Source organism: Macaca fascicularis, chromosome 6 (genome assembly GCF_037993035.2).
Source record: "Macaca fascicularis isolate 582-1 chromosome 6, T2T-MFA8v1.1".
Classification (NCBI taxonomy): domain Eukaryota; kingdom Metazoa; phylum Chordata; class Mammalia; order Primates; family Cercopithecidae; genus Macaca; species Macaca fascicularis.
In genome coordinates this window covers 36,501,980-36,518,585 of record NC_088380.1, presented here as the reverse complement: position 1 = coordinate 36,518,585, position 16,606 = coordinate 36,501,980, and the positions used below count along the sequence as shown (strand labels likewise).

The following is a 16,606-nucleotide window of genomic DNA, read 5'->3' as shown; positions in this document are numbered from 1 at the left end:
ACTTTTAAAATGTAGGGAAAATCAATAAGTCTGAAAAAGTCAAACTACCTAAGTGTACCCATTCTGAGTGGAGAAATCTCTAATAAGGTAAATATTTGTCTATTGCTAGGTAATGCTGTTTGGGATAAGCCAGCTTTGAAGTAAAACTCCTGGGACTGTAGAATACACAGTTTTGTAATTGCCAGGCATTGGAATAGTTTTTGTTGATGTTGTTGTCATTACAGTTTTATTGGATAAGTTCCTTACTGATTTGAATTTGTGTTATAGTTTATATCAAGGCCCGTACTCAGAGTGCAATAGCATTAGTTGTAGCCCAGATGAGAGATTATTAATAGGCCAAAGAATACTGGGCTGTGTGAAGTTGTCCTAAAATGGGATTCTGTAATAGGAGTGATAAGATGATAAGTATTATTGGTTATATTGCTGGGTAAAAAATACTAAGTTATGTGAATCATGTGAATTGGATATAAAAGAAAGTGGCCAAGTGTTTGAGTCTCACCATGGCTGCTGTGTCTATAGTGTCATGGTAACTTGGTTTTTTGTCAAAGCATTCTCTTTTGTTGTGGTGGTGGTTTTTTTTTTTTTTTTTTTTTTTTTTTTTTTTTTTTTTTTATGTAAAACAGGTCTGTATTAGGCTGTTTGTTAAAATGCAAATGGAAGATGAAGGATAGAGTGCCAGTATAATTTTATACCCTGAAGGCTGATGATTTTCTAACTTTGTAGAAATGTAAACAATTACAGGAAATATTTTTTAGTTGATAAGGCATGCACAGAATAGGTTTACATCCTTCAAGCTAGTCAAAGTTTTGACTTTTATTTACCCTTTCATATTGGTTACATTGCTTTATTTTAAAATCTTGTCTTTTTCCCCATTGATTGACCAATGACTTATCTTGTGATATCAAATTTCTGGTCAAATATTTTAGTTCTACTGTTTCATGACATTTCAAAAGCCAGTAAAACTATTACTACAATTTACTTGCTTCATTAAGAGATATAGCTGTTGGCAAATGTGGAACTGCTATTAACAGGGTCCTTAACACAAATTAGAACTCTAGATGAAACAGAACTGACTTGGAAAGGATTTTGACACCAGAAACAGACCTCACTGGTCAAAAAAAGGTTTTATTTAAAGCTCTTTTTCACCTGTCACCAAGGATGGGGACTGAATAAGGGAAAAAAAAAATTTAATATAGAACAAATAAGAAGTCAGCAGTTTCTACCCTCCTCTCCGTCATTCCAGGTCTCACAACTTGGCAACCCTTTTATTGGTGTCTACTTTTAGTTTTGTTTTCTAAAATTCATAATGGGATAGAATAATTTCATTTAATAGTCTGCCGTGTTATTTGATTAAACTAGATGACTTGGAAGGTGTAGCACCTTGGATTTCCCTTTTGTTTTCTGAAGATATTGTGGCTTAGGTTGTAGCATTTGGGCAGATAATACTTTTGCCACAGGGTATGCAATAAGTGTACCATGGTATAATTTTGTCAGGTGGTATACTTTTGCTACATTGTATGCAATAAGTATATTGTATACAATATGATTGTTAATCAAATAGCATAATTTGGAGTACTGCCGGAGCTTTCTAACTGAATCTTGCTCCTCTCAAATCTTCTAGACACAGATACCAGAGTGTCTATCTAAAGTGAGCATCTGGCCCTTTCTCTCTTCTGCTTAGAACTCCACAGAAGCTCCCTGTACCCTTTAGTCACCTAGAGTACTTGTTAAAATGCAGACACCTGAACCTTAGCCCCCAAGACTCTGACTCAGTTTGTGGAGAATTCCCAGACTTTGGTTTTCTGAAGTACACACCTGACATTAATGACTCTGGCTGAATTCCAGGGATGTGTTTTATCCCTAGTTTGCATATGGTCCCCAGTTACACTGAGAAACACGGTCATGGGCTCAAGTTCAGGATCTTTAGAATGCCAGAAAAGTCCCTTCGTGAACTGGCTACCTCTTGAGCTTCACTTCTGATCACTTCTTGTCTTAAATTTCATATTCTGGCAATTTCAAACTGTCTTAATTTCCATTAGATGTTTTACTGATTTAGTTTAATTTATGGATCACTAGCACATAAAATGATTCAAAATGTAAAAGATACAAAATATTATACAATGAAAAGTCTTTCTGTTACTTGTCACTTGTCATTCAGTTTTGTCCCTGGAGGTAACTATTATCAATTTCTTGTGTTTCCTTCCAGAAGCAACCTATACCTACAAATCAACACAGTGAAATATTCTTTTTCTTTGCCTCATCTCTTTTTATTCAATGATAATATACTATTTAAGGTATTATGTGCCTTTTTTTTTAGCCTAACAGCATTTGTGGAGATTGTCATAAAGAACATTCTCATTCTTTTTAAAAACAGTGTGTATATAACTTTATTGTGTGTCCTAATTTATCTTCTGCTATTAAGCACATTCTGAAATGAATAACATTTGTGTTTATATGCATGTAAATCAAGCTGTAAGACAAATACCTAAAGTTGAAATTGTTGAGTCAAAAGGCATCTGCATATAAAATTTTAACAGATTTGGCCAAATTGCTTCCCTTAGAGATTGTACAGATTTTTACTTTCACCAGCCCTGTATAAGGGGACTTGTTTTTCCATAGTTTATCAAATTGTTGGGTCTTTGCCAACCTGGTGGGTGAAAGATGGTATTTCAGGGTGGTTGAATTTGCATCGCTCAGTGTGTACGTGTCTCCGTTTGTAGCCTCCTTTGATTTGAATGCTCTTCTTCCTCTATCCAATTCTTGTTTTGTTTTGTTTTGTTTTGTTTGAGGTTTAGCTCAGACATTACTCTCTCAGGATGTCATCTTTGGTAACCTTGCTGTGCCTTTGCCTCTCTCTGGCTACCAAGATTGTGTTAGGCATTCTTCACTTCATAATACTTATCTGTGTTTATTTTCTTCTCTAGACTGTAAACTCTTTGAGGGCAAGAATTGCATCTCCTTCAGCATCCTCTCCAACCCCACGCTTTCCACTAAAAAAAGTAGTAAGATCATTTTTAGGTCTTTTCTCCTTGAGGCTGGGACCAGCTTCCTTGTAGTCCAGGGTCAAGAGATGTGGACTAACAGTATAGATTTCAAGGTTACTGGGATATAGTTGGTAGGTCAGTTTCCTGGAGTGGGGAGATAACTCAGGGAAAATGAAGTGAGAGCAGATAAGAAAACCAAAGTTGGAACCTTGAGCAATACCAAGGGAGGAGGTCAACAGAATTAACAGAGGAATGCACAAATAGAGAACGATGGGGAAAATAAAGGTGATAGCCTGGTAGAAAGTAAGTGGGATAGAGGTGATCTAAGGTAAATACCAAATATATCTGAAGAAATCTTTAGGGTTTGATGCACTAGGTCTGATCATGTTAGGTAAATGGTTGACTATCTAGGTGTTAATTAGGTGCTGTTAACCTTTTTAAGGCAATTTTGAGTAACACTTAGAGTACCATTTAGTTAAATGTGTATGCTTTTCAGGGTGCCTAAATTATGCCTAGTGGATTTACATACTGAACTGTCATTGTCTCAAAAGTTTGTGCATTTATTATGTGTTAAATTTAAAAAGTCTCAACTCTTTCCCTTATTAAGCTACCATAGAAATTACAGAGTACAAAATAGCAATACTGAATAGTAAAACAAGCCTTAAAAATTTGTAATTGCAATAAATTTAGTTTTAGATAAGTAAAACTATCTGTGATAATTTAATAAAGGTGTTATAAACCATTTAGGTAATAGCGTAACTTCACATCTGGATCTTAAAGTGTGCTAAATCTATCCATTCAAAATCTTGCTTTTTTTCCTTACGTGTTGTGTTTTATTTTAATATCAAAACTGTGTGGAGAGACATGATCTTGGCTTTTGCAGATTCTGTAGGAGAAACTCTTGCTTATACTGAAATGTGTCTGTCTGTAGATCTCATGGAGTCACCTGCTTTTTCCAAGTGTCCTGGTGAATCTTTAATTATTTATTTATTTTAATGGAGAGAAGAATTAACAGGTTTTTGGGGAAAATATTAAAGACTGTTACTAATAATGTTGTGTAACATTGCAGAGAATTGGGAATGTGTTCTGAATTTCAGTAATTTCTCTAACCTTTTAATGGTAAGACATTTTCTAAGAAATCATGTGTTCTTATTTTTGTCTGATTAAAGGAATGTTTTTAGATATTTGAAGTCATGTTATTTTCAAAGGTGTAGCAAGAAATTCTTACCAGCTTTTGCATATTCCTTTTAAACAAATATAATTATTGGACTTCACTACTCACTGGCTGTGGTGATTGAATGTGAGGGAAGAATTAAAGCCAGTTGAATAGTGATTTAAGCCTTTCTAACTGATGCTGTTTATTAAGTGATTTTCTTATTTTTTATCTGCCTTGTTTAGCCAGTTCATGTTAATAAAGCTTAATAGCCCAACCAGCAAGGTCTTTAAAGAAAATAAGAACTTACGTTCTCTAAATGAATGTTGAGCGTGACTTATTAGAAAATTAGTTCACAAGAAGAAATTTGAGTGGGAATAAGAATTTATGAACTGACATTTTTGCTTCAATGTTAAGTATTCTGATACTGACTGAACTTTGTATTTAGATTTGGAATTTTAGAAATTTTAGTATTGTTAGCAATCATAGAAAACTTGAAGTTTTTTGTTAGTTCTTCAAAACTTTTTCTCCCACAAATTCAGACCCTTTCGCCATCTCAAGCCAAAGTTCCCTAACAGTCAACTGCCAAGTATCTTATTTTCCTGGGGCTTGCTGAGAGCCAGGAAGTAAGCATAAAAGTTTCTGAACTCCCAGACTAGCATTTACAGGGCTTACACAGTAAGGTTTATGTGCTTTTTTCCTGGGTACATGTTCCATATTGTCCAAACCAAAATTTGGAACATAAGGTAAAAAGTCTGGATAGGGAATTGAAGTATGAGGGCCAGCTGCTCTTGAAGTTTTATTTAAAGTAGAAGTGGTAAATTAGATGTAACTAATTCAAATACACAGTAAGCCTATTGCAGCTGCAAGGGCAGCACCAGCAGCAGCTGTTTCAGCAGTCCTGGCACCCCAGTGTTAAAAAGAGTCAGAGTTAGGTGGAGGGATGGAAAGCATTCCAACAAGTACGAAGGAAGAGCTTGGTGAAAATAGACCAAAGAGATTAGAGTGTAGGGAATGGGGAGGAAAACAGGTAGGAGAAAGGAGCAGAAGTCAGATGGCATAAGCCTGAGAGTTGGTAGGGAGAATGCCATTTGTAGAGGGCATTAAACTGAGGAAGAGACATGCTGTGGTCTCTCTGGTTTCTGTGTGGGGAATAATCTATGGGGCTCCAAGAGTGGAAGTAGGAAACCCCAGTTAGAGGCCTGTGCAGTGGTTCAGGTGTGAGATCATGAGTGGTAGAGGTGAAGAAGAGAAAAGTGCTTGGATCAAACATAAGATCTAGTAATTGGATGTGGAAATAAGCAAAAATGGAGGCATCGGGTATGGCTCTAGACTCTTGGCTTAAGCCATAGTTGGGGAATTCTTGGGCCAGAAAATGAGGGGCTAGATATTGAACATGCTAGATATTGAATGAATAATAATGGTATTTAATTATTCAGTATCTGGCATGTTCAGTACCTAGCCCTCTAAATTGGGGGTGCCTGTTAGATATCCAAAGAAATATGTCAAATAAGCAGTTGAATAAATGTATTTGAAGCCCTAAAGATAGGCCAGGTTGGGAGATAGCAGTTGGGAATCATCGGCATCAGCATATAGATCTCTTTTAAAGCCGTGGAACTAGAGGTTGCCAAGGGAGAGGGTAGTGGTCCATACTCACTGAGAGGTGGTTAATGCAGTTTTAGTCAATCTGTAGCTGGGTAATGATAGTGGTAATCTGAATATTAATGCTATGTTTGTCCATATTAAGAAACTCTAGTTTTTCAAACTTTACTGACTTGTGTTGATTTGTTGATTATTTTAAATGAAGGAATTTTCTAGTTATTATCATAGTCAATGTTTTCCTTTAAAAAATTATTGACGTTGGTAGCTTAAAGTTTAATGAGGCTTTTGGCTAGGCATTAAACTTTGGCACAGGCTGTCTAATCTATTGTAGTATATCTTGGTGAGTTAACATCTATTTATTAATTTTCACAATAGCCAAATGCTTCCTCAGCTTCTCTTTTGTGAGAACATACAAAGATTACAAAGTGAGGGCAAAACTATTTAAAAACTCTTAACCCAGTAGTCACAGACAAAAGATAGGGAAGGTAGGTATCAAAATATTAACCCTTTTTGAGCCATAAGATTATATTTGATTTCAATTTTCTTTAAATGTGCATCTTCCATATTGTGAGTGTTATCTTTATAACCTTTAAAAAGTAAAATATGTATTAATATGCTGTCTAAGAAATAGTTTTACTTTATAGTTCAGTAAGTAATGATTTAAAACAAAATATTTGAGATTGTATATTAGGCTGAGTGTGGTGGCTCACACCTGTAACCCCAGCTTTTTTGGAAGCCAAGGTGTGTGGATTGTTTTTTTGGAGGCCGAGGTGTGTGGTCTCAAGGAGTTCGAGACCAACCTGGGCAACATGGTAAAACTCCATTTCTACCAAAAAAAAAAAAATACAAAAATTAGTTGGGTGTGGTGGTGTGCACTTGTAGTCCCAGCTGCCTGGGAGGCAGAGGTGGGAGGACAGCTTGAGTCCAGGAGGCGGAGGTTACAGTGAGCTGAGATCGCACCACTACACCCCAGCCTGGGCAACAGAGCCAGACCCCGTTTCAAAAAAAAAAAAAAAATATATATATATATATATATATATATATATATGTAGTAGGTATTTGAAAACTGATTTTGTTACATAAAGAGGAAAGGTATAAGCTGGGCACAGTGACATGTGCCGATAATCTCATCTACTTGGGAAATGGAAGCAGGGGAATCAATAGAGCCTAGGAGTCCAGGACCAGCCTGAGCAACATAGCAAGGCAGCATCTCAGGAACAAAAAAAAAAAGAAAAAAAAAAAAAAAGGGAAAAGGAAAGGTATAAAGGAATTTGGAGGAGCAAAAAAGTACAAATAACACACTTTTGAATTCTAGCATTCACTGTAGTGAACAAATTTCCTACTTGGCGATTAAATGGATGTTCACTAAGGACATTTCTGAACTTTTTTCTCTACATTTTACTTTATGGATTATTCATAAGAAATATACTTTTAAAAATTTTAGGCTGAGATAGTTATAAAATGTTACTCCAACTAGGAAAAATAATTCTTGAAGGATATATATATATATATATTATATATATATATATATAAATATAAAAGTTACCCTTTCTAAGGTAGCTAGTCAGCCCTTTGTTTAGATTGCATAGGGTAAATTCCAAATAGAGTTTATAAATCTGAGAACAAGAGAGAAGCAAATCCAAGGGGAACAAAGGTCATCTAACCACCTCTACAAGTATTAGTTTATCTTTGGTCATCAAGTAGCCATATGCAATGTGTTAAAAAGTCATCAACGCTGAGGCAGGAGAATGGCATGAACCCGGGAGGCGGAGCTTGCAGTTAGCTGAGATTGCGCCACTGCACTCCAGCCTGGGCGACAGAGCGAGACTCCGTCTCAAAAAAAAAAAAAAAAAGTCAAAAAAATAAAAAGCTTAAGCTGTAAAACATAAGATATTGAGATCCTGGTGACTATATGATTCAGAAAACATAATGCTGTATTTGGTATTAAAGCCAAATTATAATTTTCTGATATCAGGCTTTCTAGTTTAATTTGTACTGGTAGGTTTCACAGGTAGTCATTAAAATATATTTTTAAAAAATTGTATTTTATATGGGGCTTTTAAAAAACAATATTAGAACATCATGTGTAATATGTATTAGTAAAACAACATTTTTTTTTTGTTTTGATATAGCTTGCATTGAAAGGCTCTAGCTACAGTGGACTTCTTGAACGACATCATATTCACACCAAAAATGTAGAACATATTATAGATAGTTTACGGTAAGTTTGTGGGATTGGGTCTTGGGTTGGATTTTATATTCAGGACTTCCAGTTCTTATTTTGTACTAGCAGCCCATTCTTAGGCTTTTAGTGTTGATTGTTACTATGAAATCATTTTCAGAAAATTATATCGAGGTTAATGGATCTGATTTTATAGCATCTTTAAGGAAATATTTATTCTCTGAAAATGTCACAAGTATTTTCAATTATTTGATCTTCCAGAGAAATGCATTTTCTACAGAGTTAATTCAGTTACACAGCTGGCTTCAACTGTGTAATGTTTTATTTATTAAAACAGACTAGTGGATTATATGAGTGTTCATTGTAATAATATTTTTGAGTGACTGAAAATTATAGAAACTTCTGTCCAAAAATTACAGAAACTTCAGTTAATTCAGAACTAAACGCAATTATGTGTGTACAAGAAGGTCAGTGTGAGAAACATGTGAATTACAAAGTGTTCAGTCACTATTCCAGTGTCTGGTACTCAATGGATATTTGTTGGATTTAAAATAACGGCCATTCAGTTTTATAGTTTAAAAAGTCGTCACTCAGTCCGGGCGCGGTGGCTCACGCCTGTAATCCCTGCACTTTGGGAGGCCGAGGCGGGCGGACCACGAGGTCAGGAGATTGAGACCATCCTGGCTCACACAGTGAAACCCCGTCTCTACTAAAATACAAAAAATTAGCCGGGCGCGGTGGCGGGCGCCTGTAGTCCCAGCTACTCGGGAGGCTGAGGCAGGAGAATGGCGTGAACCCGGGAGGCGGAGCTTGCAGTGAGCCGAGATCGCGTCACTGTACTCCAGCCTGGGCGACAGAGTGAAGACTCCGCCTCAAAAAAAAAAAAAAAAAAAAAAAAAATCGTCACTCTAGGTGTTAGTCTTCTCGACCGTTTTTGTACTATGAATGTAAGCATTAGAAGGAGGAGAGAAAATGAAATTCTAACTAATACTGCTATTCACTAGTGGTTATAAAAGCTTTTAAAGCACATGGAGATTTGGGATATAACTTTTGATTTATTCATATGCTTCCTTAATTAGCTAGTTAATTGGCTGTTGTAATTAAATGATAACAAAGATAATGCTATAAAGCTCCATGTACATTTGCTTATAAGACACAAATTTGTTTATTTTACATCTCTGTTGTAATCATCTGCCTCTCAGAAAACATACCCCTGTTATATATATATTATTAGTGGAAATTTCGTATAACCTTTCCTTTTTTTATCCTAGGAATGAGGGAATTGAGGTTCGTCTAGTAAAGAGGAGAGAATATGATGAAGAGACTGTTCGATGGGCAGATGCTGTCATAGCTGCAGGAGGTAATAATTTTACAGAAGTAACGATGTTGGAATATACAAATGTTGTTTAATACACATTATTTCCAGATACCCTAGGGTCTAGCTATATTGAAGCCGTCAGAGTCTTACCATTAAACAACTTTTTGGATTGTTACGATTAGGTTTAAAACTTCTGTTTATACAAGTCTACTTTTTAAATGAATGATGTTACTGTGAGGTTCCTTGTGTATATTTAAGGTATGCATTTAACTTCAAATATGATTCAAAGGATCAGTTATTGTATTTTGGTATAATTATAGCAGTTTTAAGAAAAAAATGAAGTTGATAAAGAGTTTAATGAAATGAGGTAAATTCTATTCCTCTTTGGTCCCAATATACTTTCTTTTTTCTGAACTTTATCATTAAGTTAATGGCTACTGTTTCTAAAACTTTAAGTTGACAGCAGGTGTTGAAGAGAAAAATTTGAAGTTGGACACATTGGATATGTTTTCATTAAAATAATTTGTGAATTTGGACTGGTGTTATGGGAGAAGGAAAGAAGATTGGCTAATAGAAATTTTTGGATTAGATTAGTGGTTACCAACTGTGGGGTGCTACTAGTATGTAAAGGGAATACATCTAAAACATTCTACAGTGTCCCCACAACAAAGAATTACTCTGCCTAAATGTAATCTTGCCGCTTACGAAATCTTGGATTAGAGTGGGAGAGAGAATCCAAAGGTATAATAGATAGAAAGGGAGTGGGATAGGCTATAGCAGTTAGCAGGGTAGGGTATGATTGTTAAAACTACTAATTTTCACAATGGCCAAAAACTGGATTTATAACAGAAATCTGGTTATGTCTTATATTTTGTCTTATTTTTGTTAGGTGATGGCACAATGCTGCTGGCAGCAAGTAAAGTCTTGGACAGACTTAAACCAGTTATAGGGGTAAACACTGATCCAGAACGGTAAGAAAGAACATACACTTTTTGTTTGATTTGTGTGGTGTGCTTTTTAATTTTTTTTTAGGTTATACATACATGCATTTCTGCTTTGCTTGCATAGTATCTTTTTATGATCTGTCTTAAAATTTGGAAGCTATTCTTTATTTTCTCCACCATGTTCACATGCCTGGGCTCTGTTACTACAGACATTTTACTATGGTGTATGGTGTCTAAGTGGAAGCATGATTGTTCCTGGCCACCGTGAATATTAGAACCATGTTCCAGAAACATTCTAGTAATGAAATTTAGGTATGTAGAATTGAGTAGGATTGTCTTTTATGTAGTTGTTTTCAAGGATATAGCTCTAGTTTTAACCTCAGGCATGAAAAATATATATACATGTAGCTGGCATTGGTGGTAGGAGAACTGGGATGGACCAGTTCTCATATTTTCGCTTCCCAGGTAGTTTGGGAGTAGGATCTATGGCATAATAGACCTGAGTTCTTGACCCAGGTGAGTGTTGGGGACCTTTGGTATTGCTGAGGAGGGACAAGTTAATAATGATCCATTTTCTACTCTTCCTTATGGCTTGTATTTATGTTCCTCGTTATGCTACCACTGATTTTTTTTGGGGAGGTGACTTTACTGACTTAATAAAAAGACCTATCCAAACACTATTGGCATTTTTTTTTTCCTTCCTCAGCTTTCTGATATTTACCCTCAGTCTGTTCTAGCCACCCACAGCCGTGACTATACCTGGACTTTCTGATGATTTGGAATTTCCCTATCTCTACAATCCTAATTAATTCCACTCTGACTGCAGCCTCCTACCTTAACAGCAGTCTTACTACTTTATCCCACTAAATCTGCCCTTTGACTTTCAGTATTTTGATCTCTTCCATTTTCTCCACTTATTTCTTCCTCACTTCATTTACTTTCTTACATATTTCTTTCTTTCTTTTCTTTTCTTTTTATTTTTGTTTTTTTGAGACAGAGTCTTGCTCTGTTGCCCAGGCTGGAGTGTAGTGGCGTGCTCTCAGTGCATTGCAACCTCTGCTTCCTGGGTTCAAGTGATTCTTCTGCCTCAGCCTCCCGAGTGGCTGGGACTACAGGCATGCACCACCACACCTGGCTAATTTTTGTATTTTTAGTAGACATGGGGTTTCACCATGTTGGCCAGGCTGGTCTCAAACTCCTGATCTCAAGTGATCCTCCCACGTTGGCCTCCCAAAGTGCAAATATTTCTTCATCGTTACCTTTCTGCACAATTCTAGATCAATCTGACCATCATCCTTTCTACTTCTGCATCAGTACTGCTGTGGTCATCTGGGGAAAAAAAGATCATTGGGTTTGGTGGCACTTCCAGTTTGTAGTCTTCAGCACTTAACAGTGGACTCAGAGTTGCACACAAACTTCCTGTGTAGCCCTACTCATCTCTCTTCCCCGTTCTCTGTGGTGGCTGCTTCAGTAGTTCAACTTTTGCATTCACCTTGCTTCCCTTATCCTTCCTCCTTCAATAAACCCACCTTTTTTTTCACAGAGGATTTGAAAGTCACTGGATTAGAACTACTTCACCTTTTCTCCTGCTTAAAAAAATCTTGTCCTATCATGTTGTCTTTTTTTCTCTCCCTTCACACATGACTCCTTTTAGCCTGAAAAGACTTGTTCAAAACTCCTGTTTTTCAAGAAAATTTAAAAAATCTTTTACCCTGTGTCACTTTCGTATAACCTTTTATACGTATAAAAGGTTTTATACGTATACGTATAACCTTTTATTATCTCTTTTCCTTCCACTTATCCCCAAGCTTGGTTATCTGCACTTCTTCAGTTCTTAGTTATTTTCTAAAACTTTGCAACTTTTTTATGGATTTGCCCCCAACCAGTTCATTGACATTGCTTTTGCCTTAGATCAGTGATATCCTCGTTACTGAATTTACTGGATATTTTAGTCCTTGTCTTACCTGATTTCTGGGAAATTTTTGGTGCTAACTGCTCCCTTATTTCTACTCTACTTTGTTTGCATTTGTGATACCCCTTTCTTCCTATCTCTGTGACTACTTCTTTGTCTGTATCTCTTTTGAAGGATCTTACTATTTGGTTCCTGGCTAAATACTGGTGTTTTTACATATTGTGCTCTGGGCCATCTTTTTTCTTCTTCAATTCCTATATTGTCTCCAGGGAGGCTGATTAATACTGTGGTATTGGAGTCTCCTGGGACTGCAGAATCTTTATTCCAACAGTGATCTTCTTGCTTCCATTCTTAACCTTATAGTTTCTTAGTTTCTTCTCCCCACTGCAGCCAGCATGATTATTTTATGAAAGTTTGATAATATTATGTGACTTCTCTGCCTAGATTTTTTTTTTCTCATGGCTTCCCATCTAACTTAGGATAAAATCTTAATTTTTTACTGTGAATAGGGTGAAAAACTCCTGGTTTTCTTGGAACTTTCCTAGTTTTAGCACTGAAAGTCCTGTGTCCCAGGAGAATGTCAGTCCCAGGCAAACCAGGGGACAGTTGGTCACCTTAAATATGATATACAGGCTATACATTATCTGGCCTTTTACCGTTCTCTGTCCTTATTGCCTATTATTTTTCCCTTCATTCTATTATAGCCACACTGGCCTCTACTTTGGATATATCCAGTGGTATTAAAAATGTAACATGTACAAATAAACTCTCCTTTTCTCTCTCCCATCGTTCTTAATGAATGGAATCATCTGTGCTGAAGCTGTAACTATCTCTCCCTCACTCTATCTTCAAATTGGTCCTAAGTTCTAGGGAACTTACTTTTGAGTCCATCTGTTGCCATCCTCACTGCCACTAAAAATAGCTCAGCCCTTTATAGTTGTTTAAATTACTGAACTAGCTTACAGTCTCTCTCCTTCTAACTTATCCTTTACACATTGTCTTAGCTTCTTTCTGAAGTGCAGATCTAATTGATTATACCCACTCCTTATTAAAATCTTTTAGTTTACCATGACCTTCAGGATACATTGTAAATTCCTTAGCATAAAATATATTATCTTTCACTGTCTCTTGCCTATTTGCTTTTCTAGTTTCACCTGTCCTCATATGTCCACAGGCATGACACATTCTTTAGCTTAAAAAATGTATTTTTGGAAACTGTTCTAGGATCAACCTAGGATCCTTTCTAAAAGGCTGTTCTTAACTGCAAAATGTAACTATATGAGTGTCCACCAACATGCTGGTTGGAGGCTCACACAGGGATGCTTTTACTCTGGTGGGGAGCTTTGTTGATATATAAGATCCAGGGCATGATTTGAGAGTAGGTGAAAGAGTTCTCCAGAAAGGCCCATGTCCCCCCAACCCACCCACCCATGCCTTTGTATGTGCTTTTGTCAAAAGTTCCCTTACACCACTTACTCACTTCTGTGGTTGTTGTTTGTTCAAGACTGGGGTTTCTCCTGGGTTGTAATTCCCTCTACAGAAAGCACTTATCCCTATATATTTATTTTCTGTTTCTTTTTCTCTTCCATTAGACTATAAATTCCTTGAGTATAGGACCTTGTATTTTAATTTCTCTGTCACTAGCATAGTTTTATACATAGCTGGTAGGTAATAAATACTTGAAAAATGAATGATTAAGTGATTTTAGGGAATAGGGATAGAACCCCAATCTAGCTGAGTAAATATTCCCTAAATGTAAATAATTGAGATCATTGGTTCAGTAATTAATTTTTAATTGCCATCAATGTTGATGCATGTGGGTTTTAGAACTTCTTAATGGCTTATTTTTATATCATTAAGGTAAAAGATTCTTAACTTTAGTGATCATATGTTACACAGTTTATTGAACTATATTTTCTTTTGAAAACTGGCTTCATATTCATAAATTTGTGGGAATTTGAAGCTGGCAAGCAATTGTTAATATTGTCATCTCTTCTCTATTTTCTACCTAGAAGAACAGGTGTTAGAAGTTCTTTGGTTTCTCTTCTTGCCTCCAGGCAAGCCAAAGTTGCCTTCTGGTTTTGTGTATGCTTCAAGTTATCTGACTTCTTTATCTTAAATATGGTGGTATCTCAGTCCTTCAAAAAAGCTTCAAAAAAGCTCAGAGCTTCGAAAAAGATCAGAAGTTAATGTTCAACTTAAGTTGAACAACTTAAGTTGTTCAAATGTTGCATAACAAATCATCTCAAAACTTAGAGGCTTATGATGGTAACAGTGTATTATTTCTTATGGGTTGTGCATGTCAGGAGTTCAGGAGCAGTTTGGCTGGGTGGTTTTGGCTTGAGATCTCTCCTGAGTATAAGCAGGTGTCAGCTTGGTCTGTAGGCATCTGAAGGCTTGACTTGGGCTGGAGAATCCACTTTCAAGATGGCCCACTCACATGGACTCATCTAAATCAAATGTGTAATTTCTGTCTGTCTCTTCTGTATTCTACAGCCACTCTACTGAGCCTGGTAAATAATTACAACATTTGAAAGCTTAATATTCAAAATGGGATAGAGGGCATGTGGATAGTCAGCCTCCAAGGTAGCTTCATAGTATTTAGGTACCCTTTAATGTACTCCTCCCTGCCCCCCAATAGTCAATCAAAGATGGCCTATGTGACCAGTAGAATATGGTGTGAGAATGTGTAGGTCCCAAGACCAGGTCATAAATGGTATTACAGCGTCTATACTGGTCTTGAGGATTGTTCGTTATGGGGTAGGACAGCCACCATGATATGAGGATGCTCACAACAGTCCTGTGGAGAGGTTCACATGGAGGGGGATTGAGGTCTCCTGCCAACAGCCAGCACCAAGTTGCCAGCCATGTGAGTGAGCAACCCTGGAAGTGGTCGTGCTAGCCCAAGTCAAGCCTTCAGATGCCTGCAGCCCTAGCTGATATCTGACTGTAACCTCATGAGAGAGTCTTCTCTCTACAGAGGTTTTAGACTTGCAGTTGACCTCAGCAGATATTATGCTATCAAATGACCATTGATGCCTTTTATATACTTAACATTGCGTGAAGTATTACAACGAATATAAGAATTTAAAAACCTAGGCCTTGCGTTTTCTTAACCTCAGTGTTGACCCGCTTAGATAAAGAAGTTTACTATTCACAACTTTGTAAAAACATTTTTCTCTGGTCTTCACACTTACAAGTTGATTTACATTGATTATCAGGAGTTTGTTTTCCTAAGCCTACCCTCAGCCTTTTCTTCAAGATTGAAGTATCATTAAATGATGATGACTGAGCCTTCTGGACACATCTTTAGGTGCCACATACTCTCATCTACACCAACCAATAGGCAGTCTTACCACCTTATAATTTGCAATGATTCATTTTAATTTGTCTTCCACATCAAGCTATGAACTCCTTAAAGGAGTTTCATTATTTATATATTTTTGAATAAATGAAGGATTACATTGGATTAAGCTTTCTCAGTTCTTTTTTAGTGACTTAGGATATCTTAAATGACATTTAAAAAGGAATTATGGTTCAAAACATTTCACATAAATATTTTGATTCCTCAGAATCACCTTTTGAGATTGCTGGTTTGTCCTGATTTTGGAGATGAGGAAGCTGATGCCAAAGTGACTTGCCCAAAGTTAATAGTTAAATGATTTAAAGGTTAGAATAAAAATTTTAAGGTTAGTAGTTAAATAATGTAATTATTTGAACAACACTGTACCATTAGGTAACTTTACAGGGTAATTAGTGGCAGATTTGCTGCTATTTTTAGTTTCATTGTAATGTAGAAACTCACATATTATTATGTATTATGGCATTAAAGCTGGATGTAGACTACTAACTCTATGTGGTCTTTTTTATTTTTGTTGAAAAAACACAATTTTGTGGCAAAAAATGGAATATAGAGTAGAAATTTTTAGAATTTCATTTCTTAATTTTATAACTTAGTGATACCTTTTGATTAAATTCTTTTGCTTCACTTTTTTTTCTTTTCCTCTTTATATCACCAAAAAATTCCTGTTAAAATACAGGTCTGAGGGTCATTTATGCTTGCCCGTTCGATATACACATTCCTTTCCAGAAGCCTTACAGAAGTTCTATCGTGGTGAGTTCAGGTAGGAATTTCTTACAGTTTTTCTTATATAAGTATCTTAATAAGTATGTGCCATTAATAAATCTGTTAAAAAACAGAACAAATCAGGCAGGGCACAGTGTCTCAACGCCTGTAATCCCGGCACTTTGGGAGGCCGATGCGGGTGGATCACTTGAGCTTAGGAGTTCGAGACCAGCCTGGGCAACATGGTGAAACCTTGTTTCTACAAAAAATACAAAAATTAGCTGGGCATGGTGGCAAGCACCTGTAGTCGCAGCTATTTGTGGGGCTGAGGCGAGAGGATCACTTGAGCCCAGGAGGTAGAGGTTGCAGTGTGAGCTGAGATCGCGCCACTACACTCCAGCCTGGGCAACGGAGTGAGACTGTGTCTCAAACCAAACAAACAAAA

General features: G+C 36.5%; 1 protein-coding gene across 9 annotated transcripts in view; it reads left to right on the top strand.

Moving 5' to 3' along the window:
* NADK2 (NAD kinase 2, mitochondrial) overlaps positions 1 to 16,606 on the top strand; it is a 45,658-nt gene that overhangs the window by 2,567 nt on the left and 26,485 nt on the right. For 7 of the 9 annotated variants that reach the window (XM_073993301.1, XM_005556730.5, XM_045393621.2 and 4 more), the window contains exons 2-5: positions 7,872 to 7,960; positions 9,193 to 9,281; positions 10,129 to 10,210; positions 16,136 to 16,219. In XM_073993301.1, coding sequence (XP_073849402.1) covers positions 10,140 to 10,210; positions 16,136 to 16,219 — 155 coding nt within the window. In that variant the 5' untranslated portion in view covers positions 7,872 to 7,960; positions 9,193 to 9,281; positions 10,129 to 10,139. The remainder of the gene's footprint in view (positions 1 to 7,871; positions 7,961 to 9,192; positions 9,282 to 10,128; positions 10,211 to 16,135; positions 16,220 to 16,606) is intronic. The other 2 variants (XM_073993298.1, XM_045393622.2) reach the window with 1 other exon arrangement.